The 27,524-nt window shown below is 46.1% G+C and overlaps 1 protein-coding gene and 1 long non-coding RNA gene across 2 annotated transcripts; one reads left to right on the top strand and one right to left on the bottom strand.

The window, feature by feature from the left end:
- On the top strand, positions 1-25,792 carry LOC147340883 (glycine receptor subunit alpha-4). Its single transcript, XM_086388792.1, has 9 exons — positions 1-206; positions 4,978-5,108; positions 5,384-5,451; positions 6,099-6,322; positions 6,448-6,530; positions 8,601-8,741; positions 11,646-11,860; positions 17,332-17,481; positions 23,914-25,792. Exons 1-9 carry the CDS (start codon positions 136-138, stop codon positions 24,202-24,204), a joined length of 1,374 nt encoding a protein of 457 aa, XP_086244918.1. The 5' UTR covers positions 1-135; the 3' UTR covers positions 24,205-25,792.
- On the bottom strand, positions 16,969-19,141 carry LOC147340884 (uncharacterized). Its single transcript, XR_015159422.1, has 2 exons — positions 18,930-19,141; positions 16,969-18,083 (listed from the first exon to the last, which is right to left on the bottom strand). It is a non-coding gene; the product is annotated as an uncharacterized LOC147340884 (long non-coding RNA).
- Positions 25,793-27,524: the final 1,732 nt, after the last annotated feature.

Here is a 27,524-nt window from a genome sequence, read left to right as displayed (position 1 = left end):
GCCCGGCCCCCCTCAGGTTCCCTGCGAGAGCGGCCTGAGCAGGAAGAAGGATCTGTACTTTCGGCGTTCCTGCCCCGGGTATCCCCTCTCACCTTGGCAGCCAGGCTGAGAAAAGGACTCCAGGGTCCCCACAGGATGACAACTCTTGTTCCAGCAACCCTCTCTTTCCTTCTCCTCTGGACCCTGCCAGGGCAGGTCCTCCTCAGGTGAGCTGAGTGGGGGTGAGAAGGAGATGCATGCAAACACGGGCTGGGGAGGGGGGCAACTGGGGCTCCGGCAGAGTTTCCTTGAAGTTTGCCAAAAGCCCATGGATAGTATGGCTCCAGAGGCGGACTCACTCACCTCCACTGAGATCCCAGGAGCCTTTTGTGAAGGATGTCAAAGCCCCAGAGGTGATGGGGAGGCTTCTGCATGGGTGAGAGCTTCCTGGGTCAGGGTAGGGGCTAGGAGTGAGCCCCTGAACAGAAGCCATCTGTCCTGCCCTCTAACCCTATCTCCCTCCCAACTTGACCACATGCTCCTCAAATCCTTAAAAATGACACCAACCTCTGCCAGCTGCTCACCCAAAAGGTTACAACGAGCCAGGATTTTCCCCAACCACATTAGGATGAAGCCGGGCTGATCAAAGCTGGCCCCTCTGCACTCTCCCTACCCTGCCCAGGGAACACCTGGCTGCTCCCTGGAGTGGTGCTATGTGGCCATCATTTCCTGGACTTTGGGGCAAGACAAGCTTTGGGCTCCCTATAAATGCCCCCCCCCCACCGATTCCCACTTTTCTCATTAGCTGGTGCAGGGGGCAGGGGCAGTCTAGGTGGACAGGGGAAGCTAGGTGGACAGGGGATGCTGGAGGAAAGATGGCTGTGCCCTGGGATGAACTGGTCAGAAGAGTGCCTCCCAAGGTGGAGGTGGGTGAGTGCCACCGCAATATCATCCTCCTCTTCATTCAGGGAGCACCCCAGGACTGCTTGCCTCTGAGGAGCCTCTTTCTCATGTGCTGGCAGACACGAGTGGGCAGGCAGGCAGGGATTCAGTGGGATTGGCAGGGAGGGAATAAACTTCTTCAGAGTGAAAAGGAGCCCAAAGTAGAATGGCAATGGTAGCTCAGCTGGAGCTGATATGAGGATGCAGGCAGAAGGGGGCACCCAGCTGGCATTTGCTGGCCCTGATGGAGGGGAAATTATACTAAGGCCCAGGCTTTGGTGGCAGCAAAGCCCTCTTGGTGATTAGAGCAAGGTTAGCCCTTAGAAAGTCTTGAGCCCAAGTCCTTCATTGAACTTATGGAAACTGAAGCCTAGAGAGGGCAGGTGACCTGGCCAAGGTCATTTGGGCACCCAATAACAGAATTGGAGTTCTCCCCCCTACCCCACCCCAGGGCCTTCCATGAGAAAGGTTTCCAGCTCTGGAGCCTCCTGAGTCCTGCCAGTGTTTGGAACTTTCCAGGAATGAATGGGAGAAAGGAGAGTCTACACACCGTGACTCTGCTCTCAGGTCCACAAATGAGGTAGCCCTGGAAAAGATGGGCTGCCACCGGGGTTGAGGCCCAAGACAGCTGAGTTCACAGCCAGTCCTGGGACTGGGGCCAGTGGGAGAGATAACATGAGACTGGAGCTGAGGACGGTGGCAAGGCTCTGGCTGCACCACACTCAGGTCCACGTGGCCTCCCTGGGGGCGGGGGGCAGACGGCAGGCGGCCAGCAGCAGCACCTGGCCAGTGTGGACGTCCCATGGTGAAGCCACGGACGACTTCTGCTTGCACCAGCGCCTCCTTGGATTTTCAGAGCATGCTTAAGCCACCTGCTCTGGCAACCCCTGCTCAGGGCCAAGGTGGCCTCTGTTCCCAGGGTAAGAGCTTCCTCTTGCTCTTAGGATTTGAGAAGGCAGGACTCTAGGGGTCAGAGTGAGGCTGCCACTGACCTTCCCCAACTCTGGTTCCTTGGCAGCCTGCCTGGGGCTGCTTGTATCTTAGTACTACAGTAGATAGACTTAGGTTTTTTTTTTAATTAATTAATTTATTTTAATTGGAGGATAATTACTTTACAATATTGTGATAGTTTTTGCCATACATCAACATGAATCAACCATAGGTATACATGTGTCCCCTCCCTCCTAAACACCCTCTCACCTCCCTCCCCACCCCACACCTTCAGGTTGTCACAGAACACCAGCTTTGGGTTCCATGTCATATATCAAACTCCCACTGGTTATCTATTTTACATATGGTAATGTATATGTCTCAATACTATTCCCTCAAATCATTCCACCCTCTCCTTCTCCCACTGAGTCCAAAAGTCTGTTCTTTACCTCTGTGGATAGGCTTAGTTTTGAAGTCAAGAGCTCTGGGTGGGAATCTTGGCTTTACCATTTAGAAACTGTATGATCATGAACAAATTGCTCCATCTTGCACTCCTCACCTATAAAAGGAGGATAATAATGGTACTTATTGAGAGGACTCATGTGAGAACTCTACTAGATAAAGCATTTAGCATGGTGCCTCAGCTATTTTTATTACTATATCAGTCACTGGCAGGTGCATAGATTTACTGGGAAGGAGGAGCCCACTGGCTCAAAGGAGACTCAGACCCAGGACAGTAGTCACTTCACCTCCCAGCACAGGGGAGCTGGCTTTAGGGATGACAGCAGGATGGAGCAGGAGGCACAGGGCCCAGCCAAGAGTCTAGCTTCAGCTCCACCCTTGCCCTCAAGCCCTTGCTGAACTCCTGGTCCCTGGTCTAGCTATTGGCTGGTAAGCAGACAAGCAGGCATATGGGAGAACCTGTCAGGGGAGAAGAGGGCTGGCCTCTAGTTTAGGCCAAAGCACACTGGCCCCTTCCTTGAAATGAAGCTCTTAGGGAGATAAGATGGGAGTTGACTTTCACAGCATGGCTTCTTTACTGGGAGTCTTTCCCTTGCTCCTAGAGCCCTGCTTTTTTCTGCCTATATTATTGCGAAGGCAAGTTCATCTGCCTGCAGCTGCCTGGACCGAGGTCCAGCTCAGAATGTAGCTTCTTGCTGGAGCAGAAGCCAAACTGCCCTCTCCAGAAGCTGGGTCCTAGCCCTTGAGAGATCAGCATGAAGGCCAAACAACTGAAACCAGCTCTTAGGGGTGTCAGTTGCCCTTGAGCCCTTCCCATCCTTGGCTAGGCCAGATGTACAAAGTGTGGCCACAGCTACATTAATTCTGTCACTCATGTTTGAGTGTGTTCAAGACACCATCAGAGTCCAAAAGATGGGATGACCCAGAGGGATGATATGGGAAGGGAGGTGGGAGGGGGATTCAGGATGGGGAACACATGTATACCCGTGGCGGATTCATGTTGATGTATGGCAAAAACCAATACAATATTGTAAAGTAATTAACCTCCAATTAAAATAAATAAATTTATATTAAAAAAAAAGACACCATCAGAAAGAGAACACTGGATGAGGCCTCAGTTGTGAGACTTTGGGCAAGTCATTCTTCTTTTGGTTAGTTGATTGACTGATCTATCTATCCATCCATCTATCTATTATTTATGTATTAAATTCCATGTTTATATGTGAGATCATACAGCATTTGTCTTCGTCTGACTTATTTGACTTAGCATAATGCCTTCCAAGTCTGTCCATGTTGCGCAAATGGCAGAATTTTCCTTCTTTTTTATGACTAAGTAATATTCCATTGTGTGTGCTGCTGTTGCTAAGTCACTTCAGTCGTGTCCGACTCTGTGTGACCCCATAGACGGCAGCCCACCAGGCTCCCCCGTCCCTGGGATTCTCCAGGCAAGAACACTGGAATGGGTTGCCATTTCCTTCTCCAATGCATGAAAGGGAAAAGTGAAAGTGAAGTCGCTCAGTTGTGTCCGATTCTTCACGACCCCATGGTCTGCAGCCTACCAGGCTCCTCCATCCATGGGATTTTCCAGGCAAGAGTACTGGAGTGGGATGCCATTGCCTTCTCCATCCACTGTGTGTATGTATGTATATATCACATTTTCTTTATCCATTCATCTGTTGATATACACTTGGGTGCTTTCCATGTCTTAGCTATTACAAAGAATGCTGCTATGAACATGGGAGAGGTGCAAATATCTCTTTAACATAGTAATCTTGTTTCCTTGGGGATAAATACCCAGAGGTAGAATTGCTGGATCATATGGTAGTTCTACTTTTAATATTTTGAGGAAACTCCATACTGTTTTTCACAGTGGCTGCACTGATTTACAGTCCCACAGATCACTCCTTCTTTGGAAGGAGTTTTCTCACTTGTAGAATGGAAATAACAGTTTTTGCCCCCATCACATGAGCATTGTGAGAGCAAAAAGATCTAATATATGTGAAAGCAATTGTCTAGGACTGACTAGTGAGCTGCTGTGTTGGCTTATGGCTGTTTCTGTTCTTCTCATTTGCAAGGGGACAAGCAGAAACCCAGCTCCTAATCTCCTCACTGATATGGAGACCAGCCAAAGTGGGGTGGGAACAGGGAAGTGAAGGATCTGTAATAAAGTAGAATATAACTGATCTCCAGCTTCTTAGGTGGTACTGGTGGTAAATAACCTGCCTGCCAATGCAGGAGACATAAGAAACTTGGGTTCAATCCCTGGGTCAGGAAGATCCCCTGGAGGAGGGCAGGACAACCCACTCCAGTATTCTTGCCTGGAGAATCCCATGGACAGAGGAGACTGGTGGGCTATGGTCCATGGGGTTGCAAAGAGTTGGACATGACTGAGCACACACAGACTGTAGTCTGCCAGGCTCCTCTGTCCATGGGATTCTCCAGGCTAGAATACTGGAGTGGGTTGTCCTGCCCTCCTCCAGGGGATCTTCTGACCCAGGGATCAAACCCACATCTTCTGCATTGCAAGTGAATTCTTTTACCGCTGAGCCACCGGGGAAGCCCCAGGCTACAGTCCATGGGGTCACAAAGAGCTGGACATGATGGAAGCAACTTAGCACACATGCACACACAACTGATTTCAGTGATTAACTCTCTCCTCTCCAGAGTGGCCTTGGCAAAAGAGGAAGTCAAACCTGGGACCAAGGCGTCCCAGCCCATGTCCCCCTCTGATTTCCTGGACAAGCTTATGGGGCGAACATCTGGGTATGATGCCAGGATTCGGCCTAATTTTAAAGGTAAGAAGTATTCATCCTACAAAACCTCCCCCTCCCCACTCCCTTTGGGGACACTGAGCCACCCCCATTGCCTACCTTAGAGCCAGGAGGCTGGGGAACAGGTCTAGCACTCACAGCTCAGAAGGAGCATCCCCACCCCATCACCCTGGGTCTGTGTGCCAGACACTGCCTTCTCCCAGCAGTGCCCTGGCCTCCAGTTCAGAGAGGCAGTCTTGGAATCTTCTCCCAGATTCCTGGAATGCTCTACCAATATGGCTGTGCTTTGCTACCCTTAGGCCCACCTGTGAATGTGACCTGCAACATCTTCATCAACAGTTTTGGCTCCGTCACCGAGACTACCATGGTAAAGCATCTCCATGCCCCCCACTTCCTCTCTAGTGTGAATGGGAGAAGCCCACCAGATAGCAAGCCAGTCTTTCCTCTGCCATCCTCTCCCTGTTTCAGTGTCATGGCTAAAGCCATGGGATGTCCAAAGGCGGTCACTAGGAGTTTATCTTTCCCCAGCCCAGGGTTTTTGTGGCTAAAGGCAGACTAGCCTAAGCAGCAGATGGTCGAGTTTGGAAGATAGCGTGATGACTAGCACAGGCTTTTAATCAGAAAAACCTGCATTCAATCTCAGACTCTACCATCTAATAGTTGTATGACTTTAGGCAGATTTACTTAAACCTCTCTTTGTCTCAGTTTCCTCATCTGTAAAATGGGAATCATAACAGCACTCTCCTCTCAGGGTTGAGGTGAGATTTAAATAAGATGATGCATATGAAGAAAGTGCTTAGCAAAGACTCAGGCACATAGTAAGAGCTTAATAAATGTCTTTTCCCTTCCCATCTTTGCCGTATCAGCCCGAGCCTGTCTCCTTCTCCAGTGGAAAATGCGCACTTCCCCTGAGATGTGTTCCCAGCATTTTCCTCCTCATGGCCCTCCTGTGGTAAGCTTGCTAGTCCCTGCAGTAACACTGCCTCTGATGGGCCCATCTTTGCCCCCTCCCAGGACTACCGGGTGAATGTCTTCTTGCGACAGCAGTGGAACGATCCACGCCTGGCCTACCGAGAATATCCTGATGACTCGCTGGACCTCGATCCCTCCATGCTGGACTCAATCTGGAAGCCAGACCTGTTCTTTGCCAATGAGAAAGGGGCCAATTTCCACGAGGTGACCACAGACAACAAGTTGCTGCGCATCTTCAAGAATGGAAACGTGCTCTACAGCATCAGGTGCAGCTGGTAGATGGCCAGGAGAACTCGGGGCAAGGGGCAGAGGCTGCGGGGTGGGGGGAGGTCCCTGTGCTGCACTGAGCCACACTCAGCCAGCCTGACTTCTTTCTTCCTGTCCCTGCCAGGCTGACTCTCATTTTGTCCTGCCCGATGGACCTCAAGAACTTCCCCATGGACATCCAGACCTGCACAATGCAGCTGGAGAGCTGTAAGTGTCCCTAGAAAGTCACAGAGCAATGCCTGAGATACCAACTAGTCAACCCCATGCCATGATATTCCAGACAGGAGAAGGGCAGCCCAGAGTGGGGATGGACTTCCCCAAACACACACAGTCAGATCTTGGCCCGGGGAAGACTAGAAGCCAGAGCTCCTGAACACCCAGTCTAATGTGTTTTTCCATTCCCTGGCTATTTGCAGGTCTGGCTGCCCTATAGGGCCGGGGGATGGGAAGGTCCCAACCTTATATACCAGTGTGCTTGGGCTGGATGCCATTTGAGGAGTACCTCCTGTGTCCAGAGATACATTCCCTCTCACAGTGCCTGCAGTAATTCTACCTTTACTTCCTTTGAGTTAACATATTCAAGATGCCTATACACATCTAGAGTTGTCAGGGATGGGGCAGTCTTTGAACCCTGATTCTTTGTGAACATAGGCAACTTTTTTTTTTTTTTATTGAAGTATAGTTGATTTGGACTTCCCTGCTAGCTCAGCTCATAAAAAGTCTGCCTGCAATGCAGGAGACCCCGATTCAGTTCCTGGGTTGGGAAGATCCCCTGGAGAAGGGATAAGCTACTGATGCCAGTGTTGTTGGGCTTCCCTGGTGGCTCAGACAATAAAGAATCCACCTGCAATGCAGGAGACCTGAGTTTGACCTGAGGGTTGGGAAGATCCCCTGGTGGAAGACATGGCAACCCACTCCAGTATACTTGCCTGGAGAATGGACAGAGGAGCCTGGTGGGCTACAGTCCATGGGGTTGCAGAGAGTCAGACACAACTGGGCAACTAAGCACAGCACAGCACATAGTTGATTTACAATGTTTTGTTAGTTTCAGGTGTACAGCAAAGTGATTCCATTATATATGTATTATTTTCCAGATTCTTTTCCATGATAGGTTATAAAAAGATACTGAATATATCTCCCTATGCTATCCAGTAGGCCCTTGTTATTTATCTATTTTACATATAGCAGTGTGTACAGATTACTTTTGTAGAGAAGTGAGAGAGGACAGTTCTAGGCATAGGACAGTGCCCAGGGCACCAAGGTCAGCCAAGAGCTACCAAGGGCATAGGGTGACAGCCTGCAGCAGCTGTCCCAAGTGCAGGGAAGCTAAAGGATGACAAGCCTGGACATCGCCCATGTCCATTTCTTCGCCATCTCCTGGGCAAGTGAGACTGCGAGATCAGGAGTTATGCATTTGATCCTCAGAAAATTCTTGTCTGTCTGTTTCTAACATATAGTAATAGTGATGGATAGAATTTGTCCTATGTGGTCCACTTTTTAGAGTTCATAAACCACCTTCACGTCCAAGTCCTCATTACCTCCTCTGAAATGTAAGTGGAACATTTTAGAGAAGGGGAAGTGACTGGCCTAAAGTAACAAAGCTACTCTGGGCCAAGGCCCTACACTGGACATCTGTGAGCCTTTGTGTTTCTGCTCACATTTCTACCCAACATGTGCATATAGTCATCTATGTGGCAAGAGCCTTCACAAAATTCTAGCTCTCCGTGAGCAACTTGGCACTTTTGATGTTAGCTCTCAGTTTGCCCCAGTTCAGGGCCCTGGCTAGGAGTCTGTGGTGTGCACATTGGCCCATGCATGACTGGCAGGGTATAAATAGCTCTCTCCTCCCTGGAGTGAGGTGGCAGAAGCCCTAGCTCCAAGGCTGGCTCAGCTTAAGGTATGTGGTCAGTACACATGCTTACTCCCCTGGGTTTGAGATGGGGCAGGAGGTTCCCAGCTGGGTTCCTTGACATCTTTCCAGGCCTCTTGATGTGCTTTCTAGGTCTGTCAGAATAATTTATCTTTGGGACTTTCTAATGCTTGAGAACTAGGTAGGAGAGGAATCTGAAGTCTTCCTGATTTACCCACTTAGGCTGGGCACATGAAGCAGTTGATCAAGTACCCTCTTCAGAATGGTTTTTCTTTCCCAGATGAGCATGAAACTCCTAAAACCCAGGTCTTAGTCCTCATCTGTTCTTTCCTGCCAGTTCTAATCCTCTCCCTACCCCCAACCAACACCCACACTCTGCAGCCCTCTGCCATCTCTTTCACTTTCAGTTGGCTACACCATGAATGACCTCATGTTTGAGTGGCTGGAAGATGCTCCTGCTGTCCAAGTGGCCGAGGGGTTGACTCTGCCTCAGTTTATCTTGCGGGATGAGAAGGATCTAGGCTATTGTACCAAGCACTACAACACAGGTAAAAAAAAACTAGGATCTTACTGGCTGTGGGCTGCACAAAGGGCCTCCAAATGGGAGGGAAAGGAGCAAGGCAGCTGGCCTCTATTGAAGGTCCAATCTGTGCCCGATGGCGTGCTAAGTTTCTCATATGTCTTATCTCATTATGGCAGTGGTGATCAGCCCCATTTCTCAGAAAGAAAAAACTGAGATTCTAAGAAATTGAATCAGTTATCCAAGTCCCACAGTTAGTAAATGACTGATTTCAAATTCAAAGCCCATGTTCCACCACCAAAGCCCATATTCTTGTCCCTATCACATGCTGCAGAACAAATGGGCCTGTGTCAGCGAGTGGCAGGAGTGTTCCACCTGTCCTGAGGCCAACTTCATGTGGAAAGTGAGGAATTTCTACATCTGGGAGAATTCAATGACTACATTGAACCAGGAGAGAACAGAATTCAGGGCACCAGCTGGCTTACTGCCCACACCCCCTGCCACTGTCTCCAGTCCCCAAGTCTCATGAACTGACATGGTTTCCCAGGTGTGAAAACTGGGTCAGGAAATGAAGAGCAGCTGCTTTTCCAGCTTGAGCACCTTCCTTTTGCAGCTTCCCTAATCGCTGTAGGTTCCTCATTTCCACCTACCATTTGGCTGTTGTGAAGAGCTATGATGCTGAGATAGGGGCCACAAGCTGAAGAAGGGAGATCCTGGGTCCCTCCAATGGTGTGCTGATATGCTTTGGGTGCAAGCCTATGAATATGTGTTTGTGTATGCAGGGGTGCAGATAGTTGGGGAGAGGAATGAGCCATTGAACTTAGAAAATGCTGGTGGGAGTGGAAATTGGTGTAAACTTTTTCAGGAAAAAAAAAACCTGGCAATTTGTATATAGACTTATGGTTTTCAAATTTTGGTGTGCATCATATTTCCCTGGAGAGCCTGTTAAAATATTGATTCCTGGGTTCTACGTCTCAGAGATTCTGATTACATGTGCTTGGAGTGATGCCCAGAAATCTGCATTTGAACACGAATCCTGAAGATTCTGATGCAGGTGGTCCAGGGGGCACACTAAGAAACTTTAGTCTGGAACCTAAATTTTGTCCCTACCTGTTGATCCAGGAATTCCACTCCTTGGAATTTATTTTAAGGAAATATTCCAAAAAATCATATTGACTTTAGACCCCAAGAGGGCTCCTTGGTCACTGTTTATACTGGCAAAAACTCAGAACTGCTCTTAATATCTACCGATAGGGCAGAAGTTAAATAAATTACATAGCACATCTGCTTGCTGGGGTATTATCCAGAGGTCTAAAAGGATGCTTTCAAGGCACTCGTATCAACATTGGAAAATACAAGTGGAAAAGGTTAAGATCTAAAGTTGTATACACAGAATGATTCTATTGTGGTGAAAGAAACAAACCAAAAGCATTTGTTTAAAAATCCTGTAATTGAAAAAAAAAAAAATCCTGTAAGAAAATAGCACCAAGTGTTTCTAAAGCAGTGTGATAAGAGCAAGAACTTTGGAATCAGATAGAGCTGAGTTTGAATACTGGCCACACTATTTTCTAGTTGGGAACCCTCAAGAAACATAATCTCAAAGGAGCTTCCGTTCCCTACCTGTAAAATGGGAAATAATAATTTTACCTGCCCCAAAGAGTTGCTATGGGGTTTAAATGAGATAAACTATATAAAGTCAAGGCACTTAGTAGGGGCTTGATAAATGTCAGTTTATGAATATTATTATTCCCTCTCTACCTCTCACATTTTTTCTATGCTAAACAAGTCATAATCCATTTTGTCATGGAAAACAAAAGCACTATCATCAAAAAGAAAAAAAAAAAAAGAAAGAAAATACAGATACCAAAAACACTTCATGGCTAGAAGCCTGGGGTGGGATGAAGTGAGGTGGACTCAGGCAACAGTGGGAGATCACAGCATCACACACATGACAAAGTCTTAGTCAGTCATTGATGAAATCACTAAGCTTGAGGAATCAGGTCTGCTAACAGCAAGACCAGGCCACAATAAAAGAACATACGTATCCTCTGTTTTTTGCCTTGGTTATCCTAAGCATCTACTGCCAGGGGAAGCTCTGAGCTAGTGTTTTCTTAGCCTTGGGGCGTGGGAAGCAAGGTAAAGTGAAGGTGACTGTCAGAGGAGGAGAGCTTTGGTACATGTGCCCAGGGCCAACACACTTTTTGTTGGTGGAATAGAACGCTGCTGCCCAGTGCTGTCTGGGAACTCGCTGCCCACCGTCCAGAGCTGGTTTCTGTTGGACACTGTTTCCAGATATTTGCTATCCAGCTCTTCTTACTTGCTTAAGACACAGGCAGTGTTTATCTCAGTGAATCATTGCTGGAGAGCTTCAGGGGTCCCAGGACACACCAGCAAGGATGCTGAGATTGGAGTGGAGTCTAGGCTCATCGCTTTGTTAATCATGAGAATAGTACCATCTGCCTATGTGTTCAACACCTCAAATGCATCACCTAACTTTAATTCCTACAATTGCCCAGTGATGGAATGGATATTGTTGTTATTCCAGTTTATAGACGAAGAAACTGAAACTTTAAAATCTTCGGTGTTTCACCTGAGGTCACACAGTTAGTGAGCAGAAGCTTCAGGAGTCAAACACATACAGCCTGGCTTTGGAGTCCTCCCACTCTTAATCCTCTTTCAGTACTGTCATGGGGAAGGCCTTCTGCTGGCAACTAAAGTGCTTGGAGCAAGAGGTCAGGTCCCTGTTGGCTACTCTGAGAGCTTCATCAAAACATACATCTGGGACCTGGGACCACTTTGAAAGGCTCAATTATTGACCCAGCTTAGGTGCCCAGAGGCTGGCCCACAGAGATAGGGCTGCCCTACTCCTGCCTCTCAATTTCAGCTGCTGGCTGGGGACCTGCGGCCTGACACCTCACCTCTTTCCTTGCAGGGAAATTCACCTGCATCGAGGTAAAGTTTCACCTGGAACGACAGATGGGCTACTATCTGATTCAGATGTATATCCCCAGCCTACTCATCGTCATCCTGTCCTGGGTCTCCTTCTGGATCAACATGGATGCTGCCCCTGCCCGAGTGGGCCTAGGCATCACCACTGTGCTCACCATGACAACTCAGAGCTCTGGCTCCCGGGCCTCTTTGCCTAAGGTGAAGAGACATGCCAGGGACCTTGCTTGCCACAGAGCTCCCCATTTCCCATTCATTCCCACATTCCCTCCCACTATTTTCCTTGGATTTAAAGTAGAGAAGAGCCGTCAAGCAAGAGCAGGTGTCCTGCATTCTCTTCCCCTGGAACACACTGCTAATAACATTGCAAACAGTGTGAAGACTGGGGTTGCAGATGCTGTCTGGCTAGGGAATGAGTAGACAGTGCTGACTTTGACTTTCATCAGGAAATACTAGCATGTCCAAGATCAAAAGACCCTCAGCAAGTAGAAAGCCCCATTGCCTCATGGCACAGATGAGGGTATTACAGCCCAGAGAGATAGAATGACTTTCTCAAGGTCATGCTTCACAAGGAACAATCAAAGAAATACAAGGATTTTAAATTGACGTCTGTTTCTCACTATGTCAGAAATCAGATACTATCATGAAGAGCTCTAGAGACAATGTTCCTTCTTTGGGGGTGAGAAAACTTTGAGGCAGCAAATAGCAATTAAAGTCAGTGGACTCAGATTTTCTAGGGCCAGGTGATATTTTGATTACACAGAGAGATTTGTGCTGATGGGACTGGACCCAGGTTTTCCCTGCCTCATGTCTTCATGAACAGAATTTAGAGGTCATCACCTCAATGTCCTTAAAGTCAGCAAGGCTCTGAGATGATCAGGGAGCAAGCAAATTCATTCATTCAGTAAATATTTATTGAGCACATACTGTGTACCAGGCACTGTACTATGCCATGGAGAAATAATGGAAAGCAAAACAACACAGTTTTTATGGCTGTTATAGTGAATATATTCCCTCTTGCTCTGTTTTGTTGGAAACCAGGCCCTGTGATCTTATATCTCCCAGTGTTTATTCCTAAGAAGACTTTTACTGGGGACTTAAACAGGGGGTGATCTGGACACTCAGACTAAATTTACAAATTTCCTATATACTGGGGTGGTGGGGCAATAGTTGTTAAGAATAGGAGATTAGAGACAGGTAGTTTTTTTTTAAGACAGGTAGATTTTTATTGAAGTCCCAGCCTCATCATTTGCTAATGGTGATCTCAGGTAAATTCCTTCTCAGTCTCCTCACCTGTAACGTGGGAATATTACCTCTTCCATAGGGTTATTGCAAGAAATATATACGATAATGTATTAACAGAGAGAATGGTGTTTGGCACATAATAATCACTCAATAAATGTTAGCTATTGTTATAATTATCAGGAGTCTAGGTGGAAAGGACTGGGTAGTGGACCTAGGCCTAAAGCAGCTGGTAGTGCTCTCAATTGTTTTTGAATCACCAGGAAACCTTTGAGATGATCCTAAGTTTTTCTAGGGACAGACAGTGACAAAGCTGAGATTAGGATCGTGTCACAGGGAAAATTGTCAGAGATAATTTCCTATACAAGCATATCTCATTTTATGGCACTTCATTTTATTGTGCTTTGCAGATCTGCTTTTTTTCCCCCCACAAATTGAAGGTTTGTGGCAACCCTGAGTTGTTAAATGATGGCTACCATCTTTTTAGCAATAAAGTATTTTTAAATTAAAGTATACATATAGTCTTTTTAGACATAATGCTATTGCACACTTACTAGACTACAGTGTATTGTAAACGTAACTTTTACATGCACTGGGAAACCAAAAGATTTGTGCTATTTGCTTTATTGTAGTGATCTGGAATTAAACCCACAACATCTCTGAGGTAGGCCTGTAAGTGTGTTTTCTAAATGTCAAGGATATTGAAGAGGCTGTGAGAGGCAGACTGGGCTTAGTTGAAGCCTACAGGGCCAGGTGAGGCTGTGGTAGTGGCCTTGCATGAAGACCAGAGGAAGAAAAGTAGTTCAGACCTAAGAACCCTGCCCTAGTTTATTGCCGCTGCCATATAAGGAGATTCTCCTCTAACTCAGGGAGTTGCTTCAGTTTATGCCTTATTCTTGCTGAGAGAACTCCTTTCTCCAGTCCCCTCCTGTGAGCAAACACCATCCATCTGCTCCCAGGAATCATTCTGTTTTCTCATATAGAAAGAATGTACTTTATTGGAGGATTGTTTGGTTTTGTTTGGTTTGGGGGGGGGTGGTATTTGGTACCTTCTCATCAGATTTTGATGACCTTTTATATATATATATATATATATATATATATATATATATATATATAAAATTGAAGTATAGTTGATTTACAATGTTGTGCCAACCTCTGCTATACAGCAAAGTGACTAGGTTATACATATATAGACATTCTTCTTTATATTCTTTTCCATTATGGTTTATCACAGGATACTAAATATGGTTCCCTGTGCTATACAATAGGATCTTGTTGTTTATCCATGCTATATATACCCGTTTGTATCCACTAATCCCAAACTCCCAGTCCTTCCCTACCCCACCACCTCCCTTTTGGCAACCATAAGTCTGTTCTCTATGTTGATGACCTTTTCTTGTCCTCATTGGCCAATGGCAAAGTACGCAGGCATAGACCCTAAACTAAAAGTTTCATTGGCCAGCCCCACAGAGCAAGGGACTAAGTCAGAGAGCTTCTGCTCACTCTTGAGTTTGTGTAACATTAGATTTCATGGGAGCCCCAAGGGAAAATGTGGGGCCAAATCAGGGGCTTTTGAAAGCAACAGCAATCTCACCCCCAATACTATTCTAGTGTCCAGGATAAGAGCAGCCAAGGGTCACTTTGTAAGGGAACTCAACTGGGATGGCCGTCTCCCATGCTACTGAAAGCCATTCCATCTTTGCCTTTATGAGGGCTAGGGCTCCAAAAGGCACCCATCATTGTCTCTTTGCCAGGCTCTTGATCTGTACAACTTCCAGTTGGTTCAGTGTATAATGGAAGGGCTTAATGGAAGTTTCTACTAGAGACTGACAGATTAGACCTAAAGTTGAAACAGGGAAGAGGAACCCAATTCTTTCAAAATCCTGTCATCTAAATGGCTCACAGCTCTTGGGGCAGGTAGTAACAAAGAAGGCTAAGAGGGCAAACAGAACTAGCAGAGACAAATACACCATCCACCTATTCATTAATTCAAAAGATACTTACTATGTGCCAAGCTCTTAGCTAGGCACTGGAGATAGAACAGCGAACATGATAGAAATAGTCCTTGCCACTGAAGAGCTTACAATCTAGTGAAGGAAAGAGCCAGGTATATTTGATGGATGCTCAGGTGCAGGTAACCTGAGCACATCCAGTAGGGGCAATCAACCCATACCCGCATGATTAGGGAAGACTTCTCAGAGGATATGGTATCTAAAGTGGACATTTAAGTAAAAATCATCAAGGTGAAGGAGAGACACACAGAAAGAGATGATCCCCTTGGGAGACAACTGAAATTGATCAGCATGGCAGGGTCATAGATTGCAAGGGACAAGGTAAAGCTGAAAAAGTAGGCAGGAGCTAGGTGTCATGCCGAGGGGAGCACTGCCTATATCAGAAGGATAGTGGAGAACCACTGAAGGGTTGTAAGCAGAGGAGTGATATGATCAAACTTACATTTTGAAAACAAAATTCTGGCTGTTGTTTGAAGAATAGATTGTAAGTGGCCAGCAGAGATGCAGGGAGATTGTTTAGGAAGCTGTTGCAATTCTTCAGATGAGCCAGGATAGTGAGTGGATGATTTCCAGAGATATTTAAGGTGCATTGTTGACACTTATTGTTAACAAGACTTTCTTCCTGCTTCTTAAGGCGTCCTTTTCTTTTGATGATCCAAAGTCCTTCATGGACCTCCCCTGTCATTACCTCATTGTGGATTTTCATAGCACTTACTTAACATCCCTGGGGGCACAGTGGGACTGGGAGATGGTAAATGAAATAGGAGGCCCTCTTTGTAGGTGGCAAAGTAGAAACACCAAGGGATGCTTAATCAGGGTTGCCTAGCAACCCACCACTATCATCTCAATAGAACTGCCCTTAAAGAAATAGAGCAGAGTTTCTCCAACTTAGCACTATCATCATTTTGGTTGAGATCATTTTTCTTTGCTGTGTGAGTTGGTGGAAGGGTGGTGTCCTGTGCACTGTAGGATATTAGCAGCATCCCTGGCCTCTAGAAGCCAGTTGCTGGCACCACCCTAAAATTGTGTGACCAAAAATGTCTCCAGACATTTCAAAATGCCCCTGGTCGGGGGTGGGGCGGGGAGATGGGTGTGGGAGTCAGCCCTGATTAAGAGCTACTGAGGTGGAAGATTTTGTGAGACCTGCTCCTTACCTGGAGTGTGCAACATCCTCAATGTCCAACATAGCAGAGGCTGGTGAAAGAAGTTGCCTGTCATGAATCCTACTCCTGCTGGGGAACCGCATAAGGTGAGCTTAGCCACTCAAAACTTTGTAAGGAGGTGATCTGATTGAGGAAGTGGAAGGACTTCATAAACCTGAGTTCTGCCCTCCCCTCTGGTCCCACCCAGCCACAACCCTGTTTCAAGAGAAGTGAGCATTTAATCTTCACAAAGGAAATGGGAGAGAAAAGTACAGTTATCTCTCAAGTGCCCTTGGGGGATTGCTTCTAGGATTCCTTGCAGATACCCAAATCAGCAGATGCTCAAGTCCCTTACATTTGGCCCTCTGTATCCTCAAATGCAGAACCCATGGATACAGAGGGCTGATGGTACCTGAAAGCTACCAAGGCAGGTAGTAAAGGAGACCACTAGGGACTGGATAGGCAGAAGCCAGCATTCTTGAAATGACAGAAACATCCATAGCAGGGGGTGGATGGTGCACCCCATTGGGATCCCTACCCTGTTCTGCTTTTCATTGTGAGAGATGAGGCCCCTGCTCTCCACTCATTTCAAATCCTCACCAGGGTCTCTTGCAAAGAATGGCAGGGAAAAATCATAGGATCAAAGGAAGAATAGACATGGAGGAAGGAAAGGAAGGAACTCATAGTCTGGTATTGAGACTTCAACCTAGGTAATTCACAGCATCACTGAATTGATGCCCAGAATCCTTAAGCCCTAGTGCCATCTTCTCACTGGGTAATCTTGGCTAAGACTTTTCCCTTCTAGGCCTCGAATGTCCTCATATGTCTCACTTATGAATAACACACCCTGCCCAATTACCACCACAGCTGTGTTATCCTAGGACAGAACAGAAGGCAAAGAAATCCAGCATTCATGTTCATTGCTTTTTATGCAAAGAAAAGAATCAGAAGAGGATAAGAATGAAAAGGACAATAAGAAGCAGAAGCAGAAGTTCAAAAAGGAGAAAGAAAGGAAGGAAAAGAAGTATAGGCAGGAAAAGTAGCTGGAAGTGGAGGGTGAAGAGGGCAGAGGGGTGAAGCATGATGGGTGGTCTGATCTTTTTGACATAGTCCTTCAGATAATGGGACATATCAAGGGAAGCTTCTTTAAACACGAGAAGAAATTCAGGATAAAGCTGCAGAATAGCAGGCAGCTGATGCAGGCTGGTAACCCACTAAAGAGGCCGTGAAAGGACTCGAGGAAGGTTGACTCTTCCACTGATGGATGTTGCAGGTGTCCTATGTGAAGGCAATCGACATCTGGATGGCCGTGTGCCTGCTCTTTGTGTTTGCTGCCCTGCTGGAGTACGCTGCTGTCAATTTTGTCTCTCGTCAGCATAAGGAATTCATTCGACTTCGAAGAAGGCAGAGGCGCCACCGCATGGTGAGCACAACTAGGGAGGAGCCCACTTCCTTTCCCCTTTGGACTCCTTCCTTCCTGCTACTCCTCCCCAAAGCCAAGACTCAATCTAGACCGCAAGGACTAGACAGGCAGTCAGGAACCCTGGATTCTAGTCCCAGGCTGGTCACAAATAAGCTAAGTACTTTAACCTTTTTGATTCCATTTCTTTATCTGTCCAATGGGACATTCATTCCTGTAGGGCAGTCTAGCAGAGTAAATTAAGGGCATGGACAGATTCCCCTGCATAGTAAGCACTGCCAATGTATTAGCCAATATTAGAACCTTATCGACTGACTTACCACGAGATTGCTTTGAGAATTAGTAGTGGTTGCTCCTGACTCTCCTCCCACCCAGGAGGAAGGTATCCCAGGTTGTCGTATACTGATTGGTGGTTAAGAATTCAAGTCAGGCATTGTGCCTTTCTAGGGGAGCATTATAAAGGGTCCCCACCATAACTAAGCTGGAATTGAAACACTACCACTTGCATCTTCTGGCTCTTTCATTTCTTCGCCTTGGTCTCCATTGGGTGCATCAGATTCGTTAGGCATGAGTTGTTATTTTCTCTCATTCTTGTTTGTGATCACCTGGGGAAGCAGAGTAGGTAGGGATCTTGTCCTCATGACAACAGAGGCAGCGCATCCTCCCCCCCACCCCATTGCCCAGACAATAGGTGCTAGGTACACTGTCATGACAACAGAAGTGCCTGGGCCACTGTCACAGAAGGAAGTGCCCAGTTATGAGCAAAACTAAACGCCTTTGCTGAGCTACATAAGGTTCACTTAATCATCAGACACACCGAGTTCTGGCCTATCCTGAGCTCCAACTCCCTGTTTACTGCCTAATCTGGAGGCACTAAAGCACATATGATCTCTGGGTGGGGAAAGAAAACAATGATCTATCTAAGCAAACTGGCTCTAGCTTGTTGGGGCCACTCTAACTCTAAGGTTCTTCTCTCTTCCTAACAGCCCCACCTCCCATTTCAGCTGCTCCTGGAGTACCCTTACCATATGTCTGCACTAAAAATATCTCAAAAGCTACCTCCGGGATTTCATGTTCCTTGCTAAGGTCCCTTTCTGCTGAGGGCAGTGTTCTTGTCTCATCTAGTGGTTCGTCGGTATTCATCAATTTTTTCCCCGGCTTCAGTCCTTGAGTTGCGGCCTGGGAAGCACGCCCTCTAGTGGAGTGATCCACAACTGCACCTCCTTGACTAGGACCGATCAAGAGTCCTAAAAGCCTTTCCTATCCAGCAGCAGCATCCTAGGCAGAGGCTCAGGGGAAAAACATATGGATTTGGCAGAAGGGCAAGAAAAGTAGATGCACCCTTTTGTAAGTTAACTGATCCCACCTCCTTAGTTGTGTCAAACCTGCCCACAGGTACCCAAATCTTATCTTTATAGGGGTTTTAATCTTGGTGCCTTCTCCATGCTTACCTTAGAAAAGAACAGTCTGCCAACCCGTTCCAGACTTCTTTTCCCAGCTAAATTGCCTCTACTGGTGTCCTGGTAACAGAAGACTGCTGTAGTCGCTGTAGAACTACTCCAGGGTGACACTTGTCCCACCTCCTTCCCTGCACCTCTCCAACCTCCAACTGCCCACAGCCTTCCCCTCCTGGTCATATACAGGGTGATCCTGACCTCATAATGAAGCCTGTCATAATCAGTGCTCAATTATTACATAGTTATAACAGTAGCCTGGGCCCTGCTTAGGCACCTGGATCCTGCCTCAAAGTGGCCCAGGCTTTTGATTAATGTAGATAAAACCTGAAAACCATTACCTGTATCATTAGTTCTGTCCCTTTTTGAGTTTCCTACAGTCATTGCTATCCCAGAAGAAATGTAGCCAAATCCTGGAGGTCAGTGAGTGGGCTGAAAAAGTTGATACGGGGTTGATTCATTTCTAGAACCTCTCTCTGGACCCTGCTATTCCAGCTAGAGAAGCGATTTTCAGTCTGAGAGGAGCCCTCTTAAGGGAGAGAGAGACTCCGTAGGATTTTCAAGGATCCCTTAGCCAAGAGCAAGTTAGGAGTATTCCAGAAGTCAGCCAGCTGTTCATCAAGCTCCAGACTTCATCTTGTTCTTCTCAAATCCCAAATCTCAACCATCCATTTGCACTTTGTAGTGGTCTCCTTCCATGTCACAGTCTAAGATAGCTTATTTTTTTCCTAGACATTTCTGCTTTGTCTTCTTAGCTAGTCTAGAAGCCTCACACAGAAGGGTCTGTTTCTCATTTTTTATAACCTCAACAGGCCCTGGCACTAGGTTCTGGACACAGCAGCCACAGAATCCAGTCCGCCAATCTTTGCAGACTTATTGGCAAAGGCTCTCTTTCAAGATGGACAGAGGAAAAAGCTTTACCATTATCAACAGAATAACTTGAGAAATGGAAGAAATTTAAAATACTGCCCAATCCTCTCAGGAACTTGGTCCCAGAACCCTGCTTGCCTCTTTCCATCTCCCAGGACCCTTCCCCATTCTCCAATCTCCTCTCCTCACTTCAATATACATCACTCAATATCGATCCATCCTTCCCATCTTCACAACTCATCTCCCACACTGTGCATTCCCATCCCCGCTTGATTTTGGAATATCTTTCCTCTCTAGTTCCCCAGCCCTCCTCCCCTATAGATATCTGCCACAAAAATGCTCCATTTCAACAGCCATGGAAGCCACAAGTATGTTTAGTGTGCTCCGTCATGTCGACTCTTTGCGACCCTATGGACTGTAGCCTGCCAGGCTCTTCTGTCCGTGGGATTTCCCAGGCAAGAATACTGGAGTGGGTTGCCATTTCCTTCTCCAGGAGGATCTTTCTGACCCAGGGATCCAACCGTGTCTCTCGTGTCTCCTGCCCTGGGAGGCAGATTCTTTACCACTAGCGCCACCTGGGAAGCATGAAAGCCACAAAGTGGAGTTTAACCCTCCACTGTCCCTCCCCAACACACGCACAAACACGCACACACCTCTGAATGTGGCCTAAATAAGCAATACCCAAATTCAGGACCCTCACCCTTGAATTTTAGTCCACTCATCTTTGCTACCCCAACTACAAGTACAATATGTTAAAAAAAAAAGTTTTTTTAAAGAGCCCAGGGTGACTTATACTATTGGCCATTTTTTACCTCTCCTGTGGGAAACAGCTTTGTCCAGCTTGAAAAATAGTTCCAAAAAATTCTCTTTAGGTTTACTGTGATTGGAGAAAAGGGAAAATAATTAGATCTATAGAAACAGAAATAGCAAAAGTTGGATTTAACTTTCTCTTTCAGAGCTTTTTGCAAACAAATACATTCCATGCTTTTATCCTCTAGCTCGAGATCTACAGGGATTAGGATGAGCAATGGGGAACAGGGAGTCTGAGGGACTCTGAACTGGAAAGCAAAAGAAAACTTCATTTTATTTACTCCCTCATTTTTCACTTCAGTTCACTCACTCAGTCATGTCTGACTCTCTGCGATCCCATGGACTGCAGCACACCAGGCTTCCCTGTCCATCACCAACTCCTGGAGCTTACTCAAACTCATGTCCATCGAGTTGGTGATGCCATCCAACCATCTCATCCTCTGTTGTCCCCTTCTCCTCCTGCCTTCAGTCTTTCCCAGCATCAGGGTCTTTTCCAAGGAGTCAGTTCATTGCATCAGGTGGCCAAAGTATTGGAGTTTCAGCTTCAGCATCAGTCCTTCCAGTGAACATTCAGGACTGATTTCCTTTAGGATTGACTGGTTTGATCTCCTTGCAGTCCAAGGGACATTTTTCACTTACTTGGGAGAAATTTTGTTTACCTTTGGTTCTTCATCCATAAAATGGATCCAGCACAACCTGTCATGAAGAAACAGTGTGAAAATGAACTACAGAATACAGGTGAAGTGAGCCAAGGCCTATGGTGATAGGTTGTATAAAGAACTTAAACGAAAGAGCTGAGGTCTCCCCATCACGACAACTCAGGGTCAAAGCACCACCACAAGGGTGAATTGCCTCTGGCCTACACATGTACAGGGCTTCCCTGATGGCTCAGGGGTAAAGAATCCATCTGCTATGCATCAGTCACAGGAGACACAGGTTCAAGCCCTGGGTGGAAAAGATCCCCTGGAGAAGGGAACGGCTACCCACTCCAGTATTCTTGCCTAGAGAATCCCAGGGACAGAGGAGCCTGGTGGGCTACAGTCCATAGGGTTGCAAAGAGTCAGGAATAACAGAACTGACTTAGCATGCATGCACACATGTACAACTCTCTTCACAGAGGCTGGCAAAATCAAGGATTGGGTAGCAAGGCTGTCTGGTGGGCAGACTTAGAGAGACCTTTCCCTATGCCAACTATGCCATTCTTTTTAAGGGGCCTCAGGCCATTGTGCAGAGGTAGGGCAAGAAGCAATTGTTTTTTCTGCCAGGCACTCTGTAGCTAAGATTCTCTTCTGAGTAGACTCTTCAGTTTGAGATCCTGAGAGGATGCTGGCTTCATGAGAACAAAGCCATTCCCTGTCCTGTATTCCGCATGTGGCTCATCAGTCCATTCATTCATTCAACTAACATCTACTGGGTGCCTATCAGATGCCAGCACTGTGCTAGGCACTGGGGACACAGCGGTGAGCCAGACTGATGTCCTTTCCCATGTATGAGCCTGCAGCAGGCAGAGAAAGAGATAGGATCTGTTGACAAATCTCTGACCTGAGCTTGTCTACCTCTGATGCCCAGTGACAGGCTAGGCCTTCTAGTGTTATCATAATCAAGGATTAATGGGACCAACCACACTAACATCTCATTGATGAAGCCACTTTTAAATGGGTTACTATATAATTATAGAGGTCCCAGGATAAAGACCCTATGATGTCCTTCTAACTGCATAGCATGTGTAAAATCTACTTTATCTACGTTTTATGTATATCTGTCATGTCCATTCAATATATACATGTGCCTTATTCTGTTTAGTACTGAAAGTCCTAAGTATCAGGAAGACCGCAATTCTGGGCAAACTGAGAAGATAGTTGGTACCATCCCAGAAGAGGTTATTTCTTACATAGCTGAAGCTTTTACTGCTATAAACATTGATACTTTAAAAAATTATAACCATCTTTGAATGAAGTATTCCTAGGTTGTAGTATATACTTACCTGTCCTAGGTCTAATTTCCAGGTTGTGAACCACCACTTGTGATGGCAGTGTGTCCTTTAGAAGGAGATAAAATGGGGTTGAGGTTGTGTGCTACTGCTAAGTCACTTCAGTCGTGTCCGACTCTGTGTGACCCCCTAGACGGCAGCCCACCAGGCTCCCCCGTCCCTGGGATTCTCCAGGCAAGAATACTGGAGTGGGTTGCCATTGTAGAAACCAACAATAAATAGGCTCTGAGTTAGGCCCTGAAAGACTTTTTTTTTTAATTTTTTTTTAATTTTTAACTTTACAATATTGTATTGGTTTTGCCATATATCAACATGAATCCGCCACAGGTATACACGTGTTCCCCATCCTGAACCCTCCTCCCTACTCCCTCCCCGTACCATCCCTCTGGGTCGTCCCAGTGCACCAGCCCCAAGCATCCAGTATTGTGCATCTAACCTAAAGTTCTATTGATCACTCGGGAGCTTTGGCTCTCTCTCTCTCTTCTTTTTCCTCTCTTTCTCCCTCTCCATCTCTCTCTAGGTCTCTATCCACCTATCTTTCTGGCCTTACCTCCTGACTCCCAGCTGTGTTGTAGCTACTTAAGGTTGTCAGTTGTCATTTTTATTGGACAAATGAACTTTGTGTAATCTGCTACATTACATAATGCTTAGATAAAATTTACCTCTTCAATGTTAATGTGTTCATCAGAATTCATGTACTGCACATGAATGGAATGTGTATTGGGTAATAAATGTTACCCTAGAAGTACACACATCTGCAAGAGCATAATCAGCTTTACCCTGATTCGGATAACCCACTAGGTTATTTAAAACTTTTGGAATTTTCAGAGATAAACATTTTTTTAAAGATACTATGTACAAGGAGACATAATTCTTCAGCTTTTGGAAGTCATTAAAGTCAAGTTTCCAAGTCTAACTATCTCAGCTGTGCTTTCTAAAGGTTTCATTGTTCTCTTTATTCTGTTTATTACCAGTCAGAGATAACTTGACATTGAGATGTGCCTCTCACAGTGAGTTGGCACTTTCCTGGGTTTTAGATGGCTCTAAATGATGTTACGCATTTTAAAAAGGCAGCTCAAGGCTTATCTGCAAATGGAATCATAAACTTATACCATACGTACCACGTGTAGCTGCTTAGCGTACATCTATCTCGTGAGTAGTTTTGTGACCATAAAAAAGCATGCAATGAGCCTGTGTATCCACCTACCCTGTCTGCATAGCATCACCCGAGATACTTGTGTGGTGTGGTCTCTATTCTTCTACATTAGAACTGTGACCTCAAATTCTGCCTTTTCTTCCATGTAATTCCAGGAAGAAGATATCATCCGTGAAAGTCGCTTTTATTTCCGTGGCTATGGCCTGGGCCACTGCCTGCAGGCAAGGGATGGAGGTCCAATGGAAGGTTCTGGCATTTATAGCCCCCAACCTCCAGCCCCACTTCTAAGGGAAGGAGAAACCATGCGAAAACTCTACGTGGACCAGGCCAAGAGGATTGACACCATTTCCCGTGCTGTCTTCCCTTTCACTTTCCTCATCTTCAACATCTTCTACTGGGTTGTCTATAAAGTGCTACGGTCAGAAGATATCCACCAGGCACTGTGAATAGGAGCTTAAGAGTCCAGTTGTTGGCTTCCTGCTTTCCCCTTGTGGGCTTTCCCTCTCCAGTAGATTCCATCAAGGGCTTGGACAGCTCCTTCCTGATCTCCTACTCAGAACTTCAACAGCCAATCCCAAAGCTATGTGGAGCTACAATGCATGGTGCCAATGGTGGCTGTACTTAGAAAGATGGCTCACCTATCTTCATCCAGATTTTCTCCATACTATCCCATTTCTCATGAAAGTAAGGTTTGGCTATGTTCTTGTAGCCAGGATAACCCTGACTGGAGCTTCTCTGTTTTTAAGTTCTCTGGTAGAGGATATTCAGAACACTGCTACTAGATTCTGGCATTTGTCATCTTAACCTGTACCAATCTTTGCCCTGCCACCTCCTACCCAGAGTCTGACCTTTACTATGCCCTCTGTCCCTCCTACCACGGGTCAAACAGGAATCTTTCCCATCCCCAAATGCTGCCCTGTGTGACTTAGTCAGGTTTCCTTGACCCTGGGAGGAAGGCAAGGGGACAGATTCCCCACTACTAAGCTTGGAACAGTCATCGGCTACACTGGGGTAGGGTGTTGCTATACAACCCAACAGAGAGGTCTTCAAGTTTTCTTGGAACCTCAACACTGTTAAAATGGGGTCAGGAATCTTGGACTCTCAGAAAGACCACCTTTCCCAATCTACCCAAATTTCCTGATCTCAGAAATATTTGTTGTATTCCCTAACTAGCTAGCATCATGGCAGGGTGTGTTTGACTGCTGTGGAGTGTAAAAAGAGAAAGATGCTTAGACTTTTAGAAAGTTACTTGATGGTGCTATAAAGCTTTCAAGAAAAGTGAGCTTAAGGCGGTAGGGCCTAGGAGGCTTAGAATAAGAAACTATCCTCAGAGAGTCTTCTGCTGCCTGCACTTTTGTTTCTTCTTTTCTCTAAAGTCTCTTTACTTCCCAGGACCTCTCATTTCCAACTTGCTCCTTCACCTCCTTTCAGTGAGCAAATAATAATGCCATGCAACCATGCCCAGGATAAAGCAGCCTACCAGGCTCCTGGGAAGGAACTAGGTATATAGAGGATCCCTATCCTGAACAAACATTGACTTAGCCAAGCTCAGGATGGAGTTGTCGAAGCTAGAAAACCATAATTTGGACATATTTCTTAATCCTTCTCATTTCCCTTCTCTGTCCACAGTGAGGAAGTGGAGCAGTCAGTTGAAGCTACCCAAAAATATCAGAACAGAAAGAGTGTAGAAGCGCTCATCTCAGGCCTGACACTGGGACACGGGGAAGCATGGGCCTGGTACTCTGAGTCCTTTGAAATGATCCAACTAGGAAGAACTGTAAAAAGGAAGATTAAAGTGCAGGGCTAAACAGCTGGAAGACAGAAGTGATCAAACAATCTCTTAAACATCTTGTCTTTTTCTCCGAATCTAGAATAATTAACTATGTAAATTCAGTCTCTCTCTCTCTCTCCCCCCTGCCCCATATCTTCCTCCCTCCCTTTCGCTTCCTCCTTTTCTCCTTTCCTTAAAAACAGGTGTTCAAAATTTTCTGAAAGTCAATAAATCCAATGACCAAAGTAGATCCTACAGACAAACCAAGAGCTCAGCTTTCTTTCCCCCTTTTCCCTATGGAGCTTGTCTGACCTTTGCTCTTTGTGGAGATACTCCTCTTGTCTCTTGGCTTTGTGGCGAGCATTCTGGGCTGACCAGGATAGCTGGACCAGAAATTAATCTTATTGAAAATATTAATTATGGTGGCCAAGGCGATTCCAAACTAAAGGACTGGCTTAAGAAAGGAGGGGGCAGAGAATCCCTGTTTTCCCATTTCTGCCCAGGTAGTGCCAATCAATGAGAGGCCACAAGCAATACCCCTTTGAAAGGAGCAGAGAGTATCTCTTTGATACTCTCCATGGTCAGGCTGGGGTGTCAGGCTACTGCAGCCCGAAGGCGGGGGTAGTGGGGGGTGGACTATGGAGATGAGCCTATTGCACAGAGCTCTACTTGTTATAGATCTTGTCCAGATGGGCCAACTGCACAAATCTGCCCTGTTGGAAGTCTCAAGAACAATGCCCTGGAGACAGCTACAGCACTGAGCAATAGAGCCTGCCCAACTGGGACTCAGCTCAGGGCATCAGCTGGTGCTGGGAGCCAAAGAAGCCAAAGTACCAACCAACATAATGGCCCAAAGGAGTTCACAAAGCTGCTCAGAGGCAATGCCAGGTGGAAGGTACTGTCCCTCCCCATCGGAGCTGGCAAGTGGAGAAGGGAGACACAGGGTGTCAGAATCAGGTGCAAATGGCTTTCATTTTCCTCACCCTTCCCACACAAATATAGGGGCAAGGGGGGGTGCTGGGTCTCACTGGGTCTGATACTTAGCAATCCATTCAATCGTAGAATTCTTGAACTTTGACCCTTCATACAGTGAATTGGCAGGAGACAATAATGAGACTCATTTGGAGATCACTTCTATCTACCCTCATTCTTAGAATACTCACTGCTAGAGATCCACACTACTTTCTGCCTGGATCATGTATGAAATAATTTTTAGTTTTAAAACAGCATATTTTCTAAAGGGGAACAAACTTCCTACATAAATAAAGTGTTTTGTGTTTTCATTAATTCGTTGTTAATATTTAATGTCAGTTAAATATTTTATACGTATATTTTTCCAGAAAAGGGCTTTATTTTTCCTGTTGTTATTAAGGCTATCAGCACCTTCATCTTCTCTTCAGTTTGGTCTGCTCTTTGAAAAGCCAGTGGTCTGTTTTCCTCTTTCCCCTCAATCCACTAGCAAGCAGGACCTCTTGCTATTTCAAAATTCACAGTCATATATATTTTTAAAATTTTCTATGTGGAAGAAAGGTTGCTGTTGTTGTTTCAGTTGCTAAGTAGTGTCCAACTCTTTGCAACCCCATAGACTGTAGCCCGCCATGCTCCTCTGTCCATGGGATTTCCCAGACAAGAATATTGAAGTGGGTTGCCATTTCCTTCTCCAGGGGGATCTTCCTGACCCAGGGATTGAATTTGTATCTCCTGCTTGGCAGGTGGATTTTTTTTTTTTTTAACCACTGAGCCACCTGGGAAGCCCAGGAAGAAAGGTAGTGAATAAAATGTATTCCTTTCACTTTTTCTCATAAGCCTTTCCCCCCACCTGTCACCAAAGAATTGACACACTTCTAGATGAAATGTTGACTCTTAACGTTATTTTCCCTTTTCACTGAGCCAAGTTTATAGAGCCATGCAAATATCCCAACTTTGACCAGAACATATTGCCTCCTGGGAATCTTTATATGTGTCCCCACTTGCCTCTCTCCATTCTCAGTTCAC

The sequence above is a fragment of the Bos grunniens genome, chromosome X (assembly GCF_055505025.1).
Source record: "Bos grunniens cultivar Pamir isolate PY7600 chromosome X, Bosgru_T2T1.0, whole genome shotgun sequence".
Taxonomy (NCBI): Eukaryota; Metazoa; Chordata; class Mammalia; order Artiodactyla; family Bovidae; genus Bos; species Bos grunniens.
This window is presented reverse-complemented; position numbering and strand designations above follow the sequence as displayed.

Coding starts and splice junctions, on each gene's coding strand:
- LOC147340883 (XM_086388792.1), top strand. CDS start 136: ATGACAACTCTTGTTCCAGCAACCCTCTCTTTCCTTCTCCTCTGGACC. Junction 207..4,977: donor CCAGGGCAGGTCCTCCTCAG/GTGAGCTGAGTG, acceptor TCTCCTCTCCAG/AGTGGCCTTGGCAAAAGAGG. Junction 5,452..6,098: donor CCGTCACCGAGACTACCATG/GTAAAGCATCTC, acceptor GCCCCCTCCCAG/GACTACCGGGTGAATGTCTT.